The 17,509-nt window shown below is 35.3% G+C and overlaps 2 protein-coding genes across 2 annotated transcripts; both read left to right on the forward strand.

Moving 5' to 3' along the window:
* The first annotated feature begins 401 nt into the window (after window positions 1-401).
* On the forward strand, window positions 402-6,291 carry LOC120182974 (transmembrane protein 33 homolog). Its single transcript, XM_039187784.1, has 9 exons — window positions 402-624; window positions 2,999-3,110; window positions 3,259-3,359; window positions 3,661-3,786; window positions 3,870-3,990; window positions 4,064-4,148; window positions 5,264-5,377; window positions 5,487-5,526; window positions 6,005-6,291. The coding sequence occupies exons 1-9, from the start codon at window positions 448-450 to the stop codon at window positions 6,155-6,157; spliced, it is 1,029 nt and encodes a 342-aa protein (XP_039043715.1). The 5' UTR covers window positions 402-447; the 3' UTR covers window positions 6,158-6,291.
* A 2,440-nt stretch (window positions 6,292-8,731) lies between these two features.
* Window positions 8,732-10,832, forward strand: LOC120182803 (isoprenylcysteine alpha-carbonyl methylesterase ICME-like). Its single transcript, XM_039187668.1, has 3 exons — window positions 8,732-9,049; window positions 9,872-9,948; window positions 10,732-10,832. The coding sequence occupies exons 1-3, from the start codon at window positions 8,805-8,807 to the stop codon at window positions 10,815-10,817; spliced, it is 408 nt and encodes a 135-aa protein (XP_039043599.1). The 5' UTR covers window positions 8,732-8,804; the 3' UTR covers window positions 10,818-10,832.
* Window positions 10,833-17,509: the final 6,677 nt, after the last annotated feature.

A 17,509-nucleotide genomic window follows, 5' to 3' on the forward strand; every position in this document is an offset into this window, starting at 1 on the left:
TCGAGGGACTAAACAAAATAGCATCCTATAATTAAGAGATTTTTTGTAACTTTTAATAGTCGAGAAACTGAACAAAATAACGTCCTTTAGTTAAGAGATTATTTCGTAACTTTTAATAGTCGAGAGACTCAACAAAACAACGTCATTTAGTTAAGAGAAAATTTTTGTAACTTTTAATAGTCTAAGGACTTAAAAAATAGCTCTCTATAGTTGGGGACCATTTATACACTTTACCCAAAAATATTGGAAATTTACCCCTAAAAGATTGAAAAGTCGTTTTGGGTCGATGGACAAAGAGTGAGACTTCGAAGTGGACCCAGAAGAGAAAGTTAAAGCAAAAAACTGCCCTATTATACCTTTTTCGTTTGCTACTTTGTCAAGTGAACCAGAACGAAGTTTCTTTTTATTTTCGCAAAAGAGAGCTAAAGAAAAATAATAAAAAAAGAGATGGGAGAAGAGAGAGCAGATCCGCAGAAACTCAAGAGAATTGCTGCGGCGGCTTACGATTACGAGAACGATCCCAGATGGGCTGATTATTGGACCAATATCTTGATTCCTCCTCACATGGCTTCTCGCTCTGATGTTGTTGATCACTTCAAGCGCAAGTTTTACCAGCGCTATATCGTATGTTTCCTTCTCTTTTCCCTTTACATAATTTTCCCAATTTGAGATTGTACATCTGGGTTTTTGTTTCTGCTAGGAGCTTGTAATCTGGGTTTCTATCTCATGGGATTCTGAGCTTATTAAGATGGAAAATTGCAATCTTATGTCGCTTTTTTGTTTTTTTTAGTATGATATTCACGAATCTTGGAATTGACAATTGGGATTTCCTATTAGGGTTTTTAATAAATATCTTATTTATTAGCTTCCATTTCCTATTAGGGTGTTTTTTCTTTCTCAGATATGATGGTTTTTAGGGCTATTAGATCCTACAAGATAGCAACACAAAAGCCAATGACGAATTGTTTGTCTTCTAACCAAATCTTTAGTTTTCAAGACTTGATCAAATGCAATATGCAAAATATTTTTTTACAAATATCCTTTCAAACGTCTGTTCATAACTGCTGATTTGTTCTTCTATTCAGCAGTTGAAAGGAATCCGAGTTTCTTACCTACCTTGGAATATTTACTTCTACCATTCAACTGAAACCATCTACTCTCCAACCTCTTTCCATATATAATTTTCCGGTACACAACAAGAAGTAGGATTATGGTTCCCTCTGCGAACGTGCTCTTGTTTACTGACCCATTTTCAAATGCCAGCTTGATTGTTTCCTACCTTACTGACAGGAATTGCTCCTTACTAATTAGTTATTCTAACCTTTATTTGGAATCAACCCATCATAGCTGACAATATCCCATGCTTCTTGCTTCTTGCTTCTTGCTAGTTAGTTATTCTAACTTTTATAGTAGTTGAGAGTTGGCTTCATCAGACCAGGCTAACTTTTTCTTTTTCTTTCATAATTCGGTATCCATTTGGTTTCTCATAGTTTTAAGTCCTCTCCATCCATCACTTGCCAAATTAGATTAATCTGTCCCTTCAGTAATGTTACTTGATACCAGGCTGCCTTTTCCCTGTTTGTTGCAACCACTGGAGATTCTTGAGGAAAATAATTTTATTTCAACATTTGAAATTTTGAACCCAAGAAGCATTTGGATCTTGTGACACCCTTCAGTATTGATTACCTCTATGGTCTTGTTTCAAATAGCCGTGGATGCTTTTTCTCTCTTAATTTACTCCTTTCCAGCCCCACCAGGATTTGGCCATTTCTTCAAAGTTTTTCTCTGGTAACTTGAAGTTGAATCAAGCCATATATAGTTAGAGCTGGCACAGGCCATTCATTTGATGAAGTCTCGACACCTTCCTTTCTCCTTGAGATAGAGTTTGCTAATACAAGCTTTGCCTCAGAGTAAGTCATTGCTTACAATGTCTCTTGCCTCTACATGATGATATATCCAAGTTCTAATGATGCCTGACAATAGTATTGAATAAATTGAGGATATAAATTGTTAATGTTAATGATAATAAAGAGTCCTTCAAAGTAAAAAAAAAGGAATGAGAATGAGTAGGTCATATCTTTATTCCACTAAGGCAACTCAATTGTGTTTTATTTTTATTAACTTTTATTCCTTTAGTTCTATCTTATGTGTTCTAGCTTCTAACATATGGCAATCTACCTTTTTTCTCATTTCCACTTTTATAATTGTGGTCTCACTGCCACTAATTCATGGCATTGGAATCAGGCTTTCATCTGGGTTTGGTGTAGTTTTAATTCTGTTTCAATCCCTTTTTTGGCACTGTAGTATTCTTGTATATGTTTAATTTGCATTTTATGCTTTCCATCCATTTAAGTTGATGCAATTTTTGCTTAGATGAGTTGGTTATTTATTCTGTTCAAGGAGTTATATATATATATTGGGATTATGTTCAAGAAGTTATATAAGCTGAGGCTGATTTTGTTTCATTTTTTGCTACTTCATATATGCTGTTTATCCTAAATTCCTATAGTGTTGCTAAAAATTAAAGTAAATAGTAGAAAGCAAGATCGTTAATCTATTAAGAATGAAAGCTCAAGTGTAACATTACTCCATGTTCTTGATTATTATTATTTTTTTGATAATACCATGTTCTTGATTATTGAATGTTAGAATGGTCTACATACTTTTTTTTTCTTGGTTTGAATACAAAATTGTATCAATATCTATATCACATGAGTCATTAACATGTCAAAATTAGGTATTAATTAAATATGATAATGATACAAAAAATGATACATTGATACACTAAATACTGTTACTATGTATCATAGGAATTTGTGTCCTATTTCTCTTGGATGGTATTTGTCTTATATATATTAATGTTTATGCAATTTCTTGCAATTATTCTACTTTTCTATATGAATGTATCTCACATTTTAATACATTTCTATTTCAATAAATTTCCAATATTATTCCATAACCCACTTATATCTAATGAATTATGGTCTTTTATGGAAAGGATCCTGATCTTGTGGTAGAGGCTATGTCGTCAAGTGCACCATCGGGATCAGCAAAACCAACTTCAACCTCATCAGCAGCAGCAAATGGTGAAGCTCGAGCACACAATGCAGGTAAAAAATTGTTGTTTCTGAAACGGAGGTTATAGAAAGAAACTAAACTTGTAATAAATAACATAAAAATTGGAGAATTTGTGTATTTGATCTTACTCATTAAGGTGCCATTTACTTCTTTGAACTCGATTCTAAATTCATGATCTAGGCTCAACCGCTAGAACTTCCGGGGCATCAGCAGGTTCAGGTTCAAACACGGTTTCTCTGCGCTGGGATCTAAACACAATACAATTTTCTGTCGATGCTTGGGTATACTACCCCACCCCACTATCCCTTTCTTTCATCCACATGAACATGATTGCATATTAGCTGATGGTCTTTCCTTCTTTTCTCTCTTTTTGTTTTTAAATTAAGAGTGCATTTTATTTCCTTATTTATCTTGCATCTACATGGAGAAACCACTGTGTTGAGGAGCTGATTGACTGTTAGTGTCTAATTAAAATTATAAGATGTAATATTAAACCAATTGCTAGGTCTAGTAACTTGGGCATCATTGGCTTCCTGTCCATATTTTTGTTAGATCTTTTTCTTTACATCTTTCTTCTTGCAGATTTTTATTGTGGCTGTGCTAGCCATCTTTCCACTTGTCCCTAAAAGTCTTTCAAATAGGGCTTATCGGCTTTCATTTATGGGCACTGCTTGTTCCTCTTTATACTCTTTGTATGCACTATATGGGGTAAACTTATTTCCACCGACTTGTTATCCATTTGATCAATATACAATGGTTCTTCCATTGAATCTCTTCTGTATTTTATGCAGAAACCAAGGGCATGGAATTTGCAGGCAGTTCAAGTATATTTTCAATCAATAATTGCAACCAAAGATTTTATCTACTTTATCTACTGCCTTACATTTGTCACTTCACATCTTTGCCTTAAATGTAAGCATTCTTCTGCCCGTGAACACCTTTTACCTTTTTACTCCTGATGAATTGATGTGGACCATCACTGCAGTTGCTTTGATTCCCAATTTATGCCGAGCACTTGAACACATTGCGAAGTTCTTAAGGCGTAATTTCAATCGTTCTACCTTGTACAGGTAGACACCTTTACTCAGATATATGAACCATCTTCTGTGCTAAATTGCTGGTTTAGTCCCTTTTATTAATCATGTGATCAGACTGATAATGTTCACTACAAGAAGTTTAGTATGCTGGATGATATTAGTTATATGAAAAGGCTTAAATTCTAGATAGACAGAAATTGTGTTATATGAAAAGCTTAAATTTCAACAACAACAACAACAACAAAACCTTATTCCCATATGTAATGGGGTAAGAGGGAGGTAGGGTAGTAGGCTGCCCCCAACGCCAGGTAGAGAGCAGCTTCCTTGGAAGACCTCCGGCAGTCAGAAAGCTTAAATTTCAGATAGTCGAATTGTGTTATTATATGAAAAGGCACAGAAAGGAGGATTTTAAACTCGATTTTTACTGAAAACTATTGGTGCTAAAGTTAGTAAAACTTGACTCAAAAAGATTGATTTTTTTCTCTTTTGAATTTTGAGTTATTCGAGTCAACTCACATCTTTGAAAAACCGAAAATTAAAAGGATGTCGTTTTGGTCTTTAACTAAATAATTCAATTGTTTTGATGTTTGGTTCCTAATTTCCTTATTTCTTCGATACCTCCTTCGTTTTACGTCTATTGTTTACCAAATTTGAGTCACATGCTCTATCACTCTATAATACCTATGTAACTTTAATTCCTCTTTTTGGCAATAAATTTTCTAATTTTGCAATTTAATCCCTCAACTTTTCATTTTATTCAATTTCATCCTCTGATTGCAAGTTGCAACTCTTTGCAAATTCTTTATTCCACTAATTCTTTGACTCCTTTATACCCTCATCAATAATTTGCCCTCAAAACCCCTTTTAAAAATAACATTAAATAATATTACAAATCTTACTTACACATGAGAAAAAGAATATAAAGAAATATATATATGTATATAAACTCGACTAAAAAAAAAAGTAATGTTCGCATAATAAAATGATATTTGTAAACTCGACTAGCTCGAATATTTTACTCGACTGAATACTCATGCTTAGTGCCAAAAGAAAATGAACTCACTAGGTTAAATGAAATTGTAATCATGTCTATCTCTTAGGGTATATTTCTCTGTTCCTTACAAATACTAACTCCTTTGTTTGAACAGGAAGTATTTGGAAGATCCTTGTGTGTGGGTAGAATCAAACACCACCACCCTGAGCATACTATCGTCATATGCTGAGATTGGACTTGGCTTCCTTCTAATTGTTTCCTTGCTCTCGTCAGTTTTAATATCTTTCTCTAGTTTTGGTTCATATTCACTCCAAGCCAATACATTCCACCTTCTCTAGCTTTTCTAATTTTCTGAAATTTTCTATTGAATTTTGTAGGTGGCAACGCAATATTATACAACCTTTCATTTACTGGCAGGTATGTATCTCATCTTTATTCTGTAACTCTATTCCTTACTTCTCATGTAATACCTTTTTGTTTCTTAGCAATTGTTTGAATGTTCGGTTGGTTCAGTACCTAGTTTATTTATTTGTATGAGGTTGGTTCAGTACCTAGTTTATTTATTTGTATGAGAACAAGTATTTGAACATATGACTTGCCATTAAGATTGGTATTTGATATTCCTTCTTGGATTGATTGGTCTTTCCCTTCCTAGTCATGTTCCCATTCTTCTCTCTGGCTCTCTTCTATTTGCCATTATTGGTCATTGATGAATGGACAATTGATATGATTAAGAAATACTTGTGTATTCTAAAATCTTTCTTAACACTCGAATGCATTTAAGACCGTTTAGTTGTGCCACAAACACCTTATTTGCACTTCCAGAAAAGAGTATTGGTCTTGACAAATGAATGTCTAAATCCTTTGAGCTTTGCTTTTTTCCACTGTGTGACAGTTATTGAAGCTTATGTACCATGCACCTGTTACTGCTGGATACCACCAAAGTGTGTGGACGAAGATAGGAAGGACGGCTAATCCACTTATGCAGCGTTACGCCCCATTTTTGAACACTCCAGTTTCTGCAATTCAGAAATGGTGGTCCAGATAGAAAGCAATATACAGTGGAATGTTGGGTTCTTTTTGGGATAATTGGATGTTTTATTATGGATGTTGAAACATATATAACTGAAGATTAACAGAGCAGTATATGTGATTCCCTACAAACCTTGAATTTGAGCCTGACAATATTTAGCAGCTATAATAATGGCATAGATATGTTTTGGCTTTGCGTTATACCCTCGTCAGCATGTTTTTCTCTTGTAAAAGTTATCTTTGGTCAAAATACTCAAGTAGGGAGGTGGAAAAAAAATTAATTTCACGAGTAGATATTATTGAATTTTATTATCTTAAATAGGGTTTGATTTACAGTGAAACTGAGAAGGTGTTTGAATCATCCTACGTCTTCTTTTCTCCAAACAAATAAACACTACGCCTTCTTAACATTTTCACCAAACAAATACGCAAGAAGACATCGTATCTTCTCAACATCTTTTACCAAAGATGCCAAATATATAGGAAGACATCTTATCTTCTCAACATCAAAGACGCCGGAAGGTCCAAGCATTTCCCTCAAATATTACAGTATTTGTCTTATTTGAACAAATAAAATCTACACCACCTTAAGAAAAACGTTTAAAATAATAGAAAGTCTAGATACGTGATTCATCATTTATGTATATTTTACATGTTTTATCCTTATTTAGAGTTCCACAAAAATTATAATTCACAGCCACCTTTTAAAATCTGCATTATGTTTTAATTATTTTCAGAATGTATTTTGAAATAAAAAGAATAAAAGATAATAGATCAGTCTGTAATGACAAATGTAAGCATATTGTTTAATAACTATTTGAGTTTATGTATTTTTTTAATAATGTTTTGATTTTGTCAACTTATTTTGAGTAGCATAATCTTATCATATAATCGTAGCACAATCCAAGAATATTGTGAAGTTCATCTGCCAGCCAGCCACACGGTGTTGCTGATCTGGTACAATCCACTAGTCATTAATTGGCAAGTGGGCGCGGTGATGACAAATCACATGTGATTGCTTGCGCCGGTTCAAATTTGATACATCACCAATCTATCATGCAACTGGTGACCAACTTGTATAAACATGCAAACAACCCCACCATATCTTTTCGATAAGACACCTTTCCTTTTGCGTACACAATTAATGTAATTATTGATAGTTTCACGTATCATACCTCATCACCTTAACAATTTTTAAGGTAAATTATACGTTAAATATTTAAATTATCAGTTTTGATTTAATTTAGTACTTAAATTAGTTTTTTTAAATCATGCCTAACGTTTAATTTTTTATTTCGTTTTAGTACTATTTAAAAACTTAACGTTAAATTTTTAATTTTTTTTAAAGTTTGGGTACTAAAACAAAGCAAAATTGATAGTTTAAATATTATACGCGTTAAGTTTTTAACAATGAGATACTAAAATAAAACAAAAATTAAATGTCAAGTATATTTTAAAAAAAATTAGATACTAAAATGAACCAAAAGTAATAGTTTAAGTACTAAATATGTATTTTACCATTTTTATTATAATAAAATTAATATCTTTCAAATTTAAGTTTTACAAATAAAATTTTTAAAATTTACTTTAAATTTAAATTATTTATTTTTAACAACATATTTAATATCAAATATAATAACTAAATAATCTCTAATGTTTGCATATATAGTAATATTAATTCTATTTTTTAGTACTTTTATCTTAATATTTTAACTTTTAGTCAAATATCTCATGTTAAAAAGGAAATATTTATATATATATATATATATAATTATTGACGTAATATGTATTTAAAGTGATGATATCATATCACTTCTAATGTTAATATTTTTATAAAAATAAAATATTAGATATTAAAATATTTTAAAATAAGAGTTAAAAAGAATCATTTATCCTAACATTAAGTAATTTTATGGATTATATGAATTATATAAATAATAATCCTAATCTTTTTCCTAGCCTATAATTAGTGATGGTAAACGGGCGTGTCGGGTGTGGATGCTCCCTCTCCCATCTCCATACCCACCTAATATTTTCAAATCTACCATCCGTCCACTACCTGTGATGGGTAAATTTTTTCAAATCCACACCCGCCCACACGGATACATTTTCAAATCTATCTCCACACCTACTATCAAACTAGAGACGTATCTGGTTAGACCCGCCTGACAACATATATTTTATACAATATTAAGATTTATAAACTAGTCTCTAAAATTATACCTAAATTCATAATAGTCTAAAATTTAATGGGTATTTAGTGGGCGGGCGGATGCAGAGCGTGCAGATGCGGGGCGGTTAATGTCTCAAACTCATCACCCACCCACTATCTACTAAAGTTATACCCATTCCCGCCCCAATTAAAACATATACATTGCGGAATCTACGAAATTGTACCCGTTTATCATCTCATAGGGTGTTCGAATGTAGACCCCACTCAAGTATTTGATTGCTACGTGGCGTAACACACTCCAGAGTACCTGAACCAACGGCAAATCAACGAAAGAAAATTAAATAAAAGGACGCATTACGCACCCCCAAAATAACAAACAATTTAAAAAGTTAAACAAAACAAGCAAAATCATTTCGTCAATAAATCTGAGATCCTCTCTTCCCTCCTCTTTTTTATCGAGGGGCCGGCGCTGACATCATTGTCACCGCCGATGCATGACCCCCGTCGACGTTGCGAAACTGCAACTGCTACTCATCTTTGTTTGGATTTTAGGTCTGTGATTTTCAGGTTCCTCGGCTCCATCTTTGCATCCTCCGGCGTCCACCACCACCAACACTTCCGCGGGAAACCGGCAAGTATGGACAGGCAGAAGTCTTTAAGCCGGGACATCAGCCATGCGGCCGACGAGACTTATCTAGTCACGCGACTTACCTTCACTCTCCTCCGATATCTCGGGTATATAATTTACATCATTGTTATTAGACGTATTATCTGCGAATCTCAATTGCATTCTTCTTTGTTCCTTAAAGAACGACTTTATAGTTCAGTTTGTGAGGATCGTGTTAATTTTGTTATTTAGTTTTAATTTGAGAATATATGCTGTCTTTGGTTGCCTAGCAAGTTGAAGGAAAGAATAGAAGCAAAGTGAGTTACCATGATTTTTCTGAATGGTTGCTTAGGAGTTGTGAGAAAGTAGGTTGAGTTGCAACTAAGGATCTGCGAATCTATTAGTCTGGGCCAATTTTCACCCGCTATATGATTTAATGGAAACGTTGTTATCATTTTGAACCTTGTTCTGCCATATTTGAGCTTGGTTCTTCTCAAATTTGCTTGCTGTATGTGTTTTGTTGATAATCTTTTTGGTACTTTTAACCATGTTGCTTGGACTCTGGTATGAATTGGATATTAATATGTGCCTGACAAAAACATGTTTTGTTTTTATAACTTCTTACATTCATGTTAAGGGTCCTTAGAGGGTCAAAATAAACATCTGCGTTGAACACGGATATTAGACTTGGAAACTTCAAGAGAGAGGAAGAGTTGGAGCAAGGTAGATTTGTAGAGAGAGAATTAATGAACAACAAAATAGTTCACTTTTTATTCTTTTTCATATAGACTATGCATATATACATTAGATTTTCAGAGATAGAACCAGTGAACAACAAAAGTAATTCAACACACACATATGTACATATACGTTATTGCCCATAAACATATTTTGTATTGCTTTCAACTTTATTATTATATACGTTGTTTTAATCATACATTTGCATTCAGGGTAGGCTACCGGTGGTACACAATATTACTTGCCCTTGCTTGTTATGCTTTGCTTCTTATGCCTGGTTTTCTTCAAGGTATTTTCTATATTATTGATTGATTATTATTTTCTGCACGAACTTGCAAACTTGTTATTAAGAATCGTTTACTTCTCAATTTACATGAAAATAGTAAATTGAATATCATCTAAGAAGCAAAAAAAAGAGAGGTAAATATAAGAATCGATTTGTTATTCTTTGTTTTAGCTCTGGCGGCATGTCACCCGAAGATGCGCTTTCTCTCTCTCTCTCTCTCACACACACACATATGTATATATATAGGCTTGAAAGGAACTATGATAGTTTCAATGGATTGCGTGTGTGTATGACCCACACGATCTTTTATAGGAAGTTAATTGAATACTGTATATTGACCGAAATTTCTTTCAAAACGGGGTCATTTTAGAATATTCATTAACAATATGTGTCTAGAACTTTTTGAATGTTCAGTGACCAAGTGACCTCATTGGCCCATCTGTACTCTATTCCTACATGTATTGGTCCTCCCACTATCTGAATTCATGGGGTACAAGAAATCGTATGTGATGGGTTTTGGAATCAAGGTTGTGAAGATTGTGATCGAACATCTGTTTGCATGGGAATAAATGACAACTGCACTATGTTTGCCTTCATGCTTTGTCTGTTTGAGATATGGTTACATTTCTGAAGATTGTAATCATACAGCTCTTTGCATGGGAATAATTTATAGATCTTTGCTGTGTCGGTTGCTATGTCAGAAATAGTTATATTTGTAGGCTGCTTTCAAATATCTTCAGATTGATGGAAAATAATTACTTGACATTACTTGTCAATCTTCTGCAGTTGCATATTATTATTTTTTCTCAAGTCAAGTGCGACGGAGTATTGTTTATGGAGATCAACCGAGGAATAGGTATGTGAATATGTGACACAAGTTCTTACAAAGCTAGGCCCAGAACCATGTATTCTGTTGGTAGAATGTTGGACTCTTCATTCTGTGACCAGGGATCAAACCTGGCACATCAAATGACAAGTACTTATATTCTATGACTTGCTTGTCACTGGTTATAGATTAATGCTGCTCTTTTCTCTTTTGATAATGATGTGACAGAAGAAAAAATGGAGAGAGAGAGAGACGTGGAGAGAGAAAAATTGAGAGGAAAGTTTTCTCTCGAGAATGTATGGACGGCGTTCGTTGATAACCTTAGTAAAAGAGTGTCTCGACGAGAGTTAAGGGAGTTGTTTTCATCTCACGGACCGGTAGTTCGAGTGTTCATTCCTAGAGAAACAAGGAATCCGAAATACAAATTTTCCACATTTGCTGTTGTGCATTTTGGCAATGAGGAAAGTCTAAATAGAGCGATAGCCAAGCTGAATGGTTCGATGATTGATGGTTGGAGGATTTCTGTTGGTACTGCAAGATACAAGGATGCTCGGGTGAGGTCAGTAGGGAAGAACACTCCATTGGTGATGACTTCTAGGCCGAACACATAAGATTATTCAAGGTCCAAAGGGAAAGTTGTTATTAACAGGAGTGTAAGGGATGAAAGATCTTACAAGGATGCCTTACTGTCTGATAGATTGAAGAGTATTGCATCGGATCATAAGGAATTGTCAAATGATGGTTTCAACAGGAGGACAAGAATAAAAAATGTATTGAAAATGCATATTCCTTCTGAGAGTTCTAGTTAGGTGAAGAGATCATTAACGGGAATCATCAAACATACTTTTGAGTTCGAATTAGTCCAAAAGGCTTTACTCAATGAAGGTTTTGATGTCCAGATTGCCAAATGGGGTTACGTCTGGAATTCTTGTGTTGTCACTTTTAAGTCGACTGAAGAAATGATGGATGCATGGTTGATGAAAAAAGAAGAGTTGTTTTTCTGGTTCGATAGGTTGGTACCCTTATTGAATGATGATGGTGTCCCAATGGCTTTTTGCCTTGTTCATTTGTTTGGGGTTCCATTGTTATGTTGGCAAAATTCTTTTTTCGAACGGTTAGCAGGAAGGTGGGGAACGGTTGAAGATATTCATGAAGATACAGTTAACAGAGAAGACCTCTCGATGGTGAAGATCTTGATCAGGGTGGCGAGCCCTTATGACGTTCCTGAGGAGATAACACTTGGATCATATGGTAGGTCCTTCAAAGTTAAGATTAAGCTGGGTTCGGTGATAGAGAATTCTTCAGCTTTCTCTAGCAAGTCGTCGGTGGGAGGTTCCGACGAAAGACATTTTGGTGAGAAAATTTTTGGAGAGATAGATGGAAGCAGTCTGTCAGAAAGTATGGAAAGTGCTGAATATTCAGTAGAAAACAACAGACATAAGGTAGACACATGGTTTGACCAAGGAGCATACACGGGTTTGGTTGGAGTAGGTGAGGAAATTCAACTTCTAATGCTTAACAAAGTGGGGAAAAGCATTAATTGTGAGATGCCAGCGTGTCAGGATCTTGGGACAAACAATTTCGGTGAATACGCGGGTTTGGGATGCAAATTTTCAAATTTATCGGCTTATGGGTCTGTGGCCCAATCAGTAGAAAATGGGCAGCTTGGTTCTCCATCTATAAAAATTATTCCAGTAGGGCCAGTTGTTAAGTTGGATAAATTTGGGAAAATGGACCATAAGCAGTTTCTGGTTGAATCTGCCTACACAGAGGAAGATAAAAATGGAGGTCTGCCACACTCTTGTTTGACTAAGCTTAATGGAGGAATGGAACCAGAATCAGAGTTAAAGTTGATTGACTCTAATTTATATTCTGGAAAAAGGATTTCAAGGGGAAAAACGTTTGATCGATCCAACTCAGCATTGACTACAAAGAGTGAGCCGTTGGAAAAGAGAAGAACTGCTAGTTACAAAAGGGTTTATAAGAGATCCAGGGAGAGAAGATTTTGGTTCGATAATGACGAAATTATAATTCCTCGTGAAGTGGAATCTCTAGAAAGGTTCAATGGGAAGATTTTGTATCCTAATTCAGCTTTGCCAGTCAGTGCAGTTGCAGAAGCTAATTTGGCAGGCTGTATGGAGTCTACTTTGGAGAGGCAAGTTGTTGACAACAACTTGGATCATTCATGTGAAGGGTGGTACTCAGAAGGAGATAGTCATATTTTCAACTCTAAGTCCTTTAATAGAAGAGCCAGAAGATTGTTGACAAGGGATGCATTGGATCAAGTTAGCATTGAAACAGTTTCTTCTTCAGCTTTTGCTGTTCTTTTAGATGAAGCAATAGCTACGTGGGAAATCAGTAATATACTGGGCGTGTCTTTCAAGGATGGGAAATCAACTTTTTTTGGAGAAAATTATAAAGTTGGAGGAAGATTTGAGGCTAGTCTGATTTTCTATGTTCTTGGGTTTTCTGGTATTTTTTTGATTTATGATGAAAATTCAGTTAGCCATTATTACATGGAACGTTAGGGGATTGGGAAGAAAGGAAAAACATAGAGCTGTTCAAAATATAGTTTTAAAGAAACGTCCTATACTTCTTCTGTTGCAAGAAACAAAATTGGAGAAGGTTCAGAGATAATTTCTCAGGAGGAGTGGTTTGAATACTCTTCAAGGGTTTGCAGAATCTCCAGCAGTGGGTTCTTTTGGAGGGTTATTGAGTTGTTGGGATGAGTCCACTTTTGAAGTGGATAATCTTATTATAAACAGAAGGTTTATTGCAGTTTTCGGGAAATTTCGAACTTCAAAATTTAGGTGTGGTTTTATTAATGTTTATGGGCCTAGTGTTGAAGAAGAAAAAGCTAGTTTCTTTGAAGAGTTAGCTGTTTTTATATGTGGTCAGAATATTCCTTTATGTGTGGGAGGTGATTTTAATATGCATCTTTCAGAAGAAGAAAAGGTGGGGAGAGCTACAAACAGAAGTTCTATAAGGATTTTCAGTCACTTTCTTCAACAAACAGGTTTAATCGATTTACCTTTACATGGGGGCAGATTCACTTGGTGTAACAACCAGGATTTTCCCACCTTTGTTAGACTGGACAGGTTCCTAGTGGATGTTCACTTCCTAGAAGCATTTCCTGATGTTACGCAATATTTGTTACCAAGGTCAGTGTCATATCACAATGCCATTTTTCTTGAGAATGAGGGGGTTAGTTGGGGTAAGAAACCTTTCAGACTATTTAATTATTTGATGGAGGAGGAAGGCTTTCAGAATTTAGTTGATTCTACTGTTAAAGAATGTAAGACTGAACAGAGGAGAGAAGGAATCCTATCTATCCTGAAAACTACTAAACTGGCGATCAAAAATTGGGCGGGAAAGAGAGACAAATTTCCTTCTGTACAGATTGCTGAATTAGAAAAAAAGATTCAATTGGAAGAGGAAAAGTTACAGCAGCTACAAGTTTCAAATGGAGCAGAATTGATTTCTATGAGGTCAAAATTATGGAGGCGGTACAAGATTGAAGAACATATATGGTTTCAAAAATCGAGATCAAGATGGGTGGATGAAGGGGACCGCAATACAAGATTTTTTCACACTTGTGCTTCGATCAGGAGGAAAAGGAATTTCATGAGTGCTTTGCATGTCAATGGAGAGATGACTCAAGATCTATAAGTCATCAAAGATAGTGTTAATGATCATTTTTTTGGAATTTATAACTCAAGTTCTACCTTGGAAGTGGAAGATATGAAGTTGAATTTTTCCAAAATTTTAGTGGAGCAAAGTGATATTCTGGAAAAAGAATTTACGGAGGAAGAAATTTGGGAGACTCTACAATCGTGTGATAGCAACAAAGCTCCCGGGCTGGATAGTTTTAATATGGGCTTTTTCAAGAGATTTTGGTCTGTTCTTAAGGTCGATATTTTGAAATTCTTTCATATCTTTTATTTGGGGAAAGATTGGGAACATGGAGTAAATCATACTTTCATTACTCTTATTCCCAAGGTGGCTAATATTGGTGGATTAGATGATTATAGACCTATAAGCCTTGTAGGAGGATTGTACAAGATATTTTCTAAATGTTTATCGAGGAGATTAAGGAATTGCATTTCTGATTTAATAAGTCCTACACAGTTTGCTTTCATTCCAGGTCGTCAAATTCTAGATTGTTCCCTAATAGCTAATGAGGGGGTTGATTTTTGGAGGAAAAAGGGATTTAAAGGATGTGTGTTTAAAGTTGATTTTAGGAAGGCTTATGATACTGTGGACTGGTCTATTTTGTTTAAGATTATGGAGAAAATGGGATTTGTCTTCAAATGGAGGAGTTGGATAAAACAATGTGTAACAACAGCTTCAATTTCAGTTTTGATAAATGGGGTCTATTCTCAGGAATTTCCTAGGGCAAGGGGTCTCCGTCAGGGCTGTTCTTTATCTCCTTTGCTTTTTAACTTAGTTGGGGAGCTCCTAAATTTACTGCTTCTAAAGGCAGTCTCTGAAGGTCTGTTTTGTGGACTGCAGATTAGGAGGAATGGGTCTGTTTTCAATTTATCTCATCTGCAATTTGCAGATGACTTAATCATTTTCTGTGGGGCCTCGAAAATGGAGATTTCAAATGTTAAAAGGGTCTTAAGAGTGTTTGAAGTTATGTCTGGTCTGCAATTGAATCTCAAGAAAAGCAAGTTATTTGGAGTAAATACTGTTACATATGAGGTTGAGGAGTGGGCGACGGCAATTGGTTGTGCAGTGGGGAAATTTCCTTCTGACTATCTAGGTCTGCCTCTTGGTGCAACACGGAATTCAACCTCTCTTTGGGATCCGATTGTATTAAATTTTAACAACAAACTAGCAGGTTGGAAAGCTGACACTCTTTCTTTGGCAGGGAGGTTAGTCTTGATTAAATCGGTTCTCTGTTCTCTTCCTACTTACTATTTGTCTCTATTCAAAATTCCCTCGTACGTAAATTCCAAACTCAACTCAATCATGTCTAAGTTCTTATGGGAGGTGGAACGGAGAAAATAAGATTCATTGGGTTAGTTGGCATAACGTGTGTAAATCTAAGGAGGCTGGTGGTTTAGGAGTGCTTAATATTAGTAACATGAACAGAGCATTACTAGGGAAGTGGTCTTGGAGATTTGCTAATGATAAGGATGCTGTTTGGAGGAGGCTGATATGTTCTAAATATAATATTGATCCTTTTTCATTATTGTTCAATAGCAAAATCCCAGCTCAAGCTTCTTGGATTTGGAGTTCAGTGGTGAATGCTTATTTTAAAGAAGACTCGTTTGGCTCTAATTTTCGCAGCATGTGCAGAGTTCAAGTTGGGAATGGTCAATTTATTCGGTTTTGGCAGGATAAATGGGTAATGGACTGTCCTCTTAAGGTCTCTTTTCCGAGGTTGTTTGCAATTTCTTCAAACCAGAGTGGAAAACTGATTGAATTTGGCGAGTTCAGTTCTTTGGGATGGATTTGGAATATTCAGTTGAGGAGAAGTTTGGTAGACTGGGAATTTGAACAGTGGGCTAACTTGATGTCTATCATTTCTAATTTCTTTCTGTTTAAAGAGGCAATCGACGGTCTGATATGGAAAGGAAACGGAACAAGTGTTTATTCTGTAAACTCATGTATGAAGACTTGTTCCTTGGCTCAAAAGGAGGATTCTTTTTGGAAGAATATTGTGTGGAAAGGTTTGGTGCCACCAAGAGTTGAGTTATTTATGTGGCAGGTAGTTCTTCAAAAACTGCCAGTGAGGTCTGAACTGGCTAAGAGAGGGGTTACGGGAATTGTAGAACTTTCTTGTCCTTTATGTAATTTGGTGGATGAATCTTCTGCTCATTTATTTTTCTCTTGTTCTGTCGTGTGGTCACTTTGGAACAAATTTGTGCAGTATTGGAGTCTTAATGTGGTTCTTCAAGAAGAGAATGTGCAGAAGTTCCTCCAAGCTTGGGAAGATCTAAATCCTAGGTCTGCTATTTGGAAGTTTATTCCTGCCGTTGTCATTTGGACTGTTTGGAAAGCTAGAAATGATATTGTATTCGATAGAGGGAAGATTGACCAACCTAACCTGTTTTTCTTAGCAAGAGTACGGCTTGCATCTTGGTTTTTAGTTAAGTTTGCAGATTCTGTTATTTCTATGGATTCTCTAATCGGTGACCCTTCCCTAGGGGATTCATGTTTCCCGCTCAACAAATCGATTGTTTCTACAATTCCTTGGTCCCCCCTCCTAAGGGCTTTGTAAAATTGAATGTGGATGCAGCTACAAGTTGTGATTGGAAGAGCACATAGTTGCGGGTATTCTAAGAGATGAGGAAGGTCTTCTTGTAGGATCTTTTAAGGAGGCTACTGGTTCGGGTCCACCTATTTTGATGGAGTTAAAGGCTATTCAGAAGGGCTTACTTTTCTTTAATTCAGTGAGAGGAGATGTTAATGGTCGGTTGATATTAGAATCAGACTGTAAATTGGCAGTTGATTGGATTAGGACTGGAACTTTGTGTCCTCATTTTTTTGTCTTCATTGTCAGGGATATAGCAGTTAATCTTAAAGATGTTGAGGGTGTTATTATATGGGTCGTTAGAACAGCCAATATAGAGGCTGATGGGTTGGCTAAATCTACCATTGGATAATTTCAGTATGTTTTAGGGGCATTTTATTTTGGGTTTTTAGGAGTTTTTGTAAGGGACTTATCTTCATGTTGTAATCTTATGTATTTCATTAATGAAGTATAAGGCACTCTTTTCCTCCTTCCTC

The sequence above is a fragment of the Hibiscus syriacus genome, unplaced genomic scaffold (genome assembly GCF_006381635.1).
Source record: "Hibiscus syriacus cultivar Baekdansim isolate YM2019G1 unplaced genomic scaffold, ASM638163v2 tig00112738_pilon, whole genome shotgun sequence".
Classification (NCBI taxonomy): Eukaryota; Viridiplantae; Streptophyta; class Magnoliopsida; order Malvales; family Malvaceae; genus Hibiscus; species Hibiscus syriacus.

Bases quoted from the DNA above. Each gene is read 5' to 3' on its own strand.
- LOC120182974 (XM_039187784.1), top strand. From the start codon at position 448: ATGGGAGAAGAGAGAGCAGATCCGCAGAAACTCAAGAGAATTGCTGCG. The intron at 625-2,998 runs GTATGTTTCCTT...TTTTATGGAAAG, and splicing joins AGTTTTACCAGCGCTATATC to GATCCTGATCTTGTGGTAGA. The intron at 3,111-3,258 runs GTAAAAAATTGT...TTCATGATCTAG, and splicing joins AGCTCGAGCACACAATGCAG to GCTCAACCGCTAGAACTTCC.
- LOC120182803 (XM_039187668.1), top strand. From the start codon at position 8,805: ATGCATGACCCCCGTCGACGTTGCGAAACTGCAACTGCTACTCATCTT. The intron at 9,050-9,871 runs GTATATAATTTA...ATTTGCATTCAG, and splicing joins ACTCTCCTCCGATATCTCGG to GGTAGGCTACCGGTGGTACA. The intron at 9,949-10,731 runs GTATTTTCTATA...AATCTTCTGCAG, and splicing joins TATGCCTGGTTTTCTTCAAG to TTGCATATTATTATTTTTTC.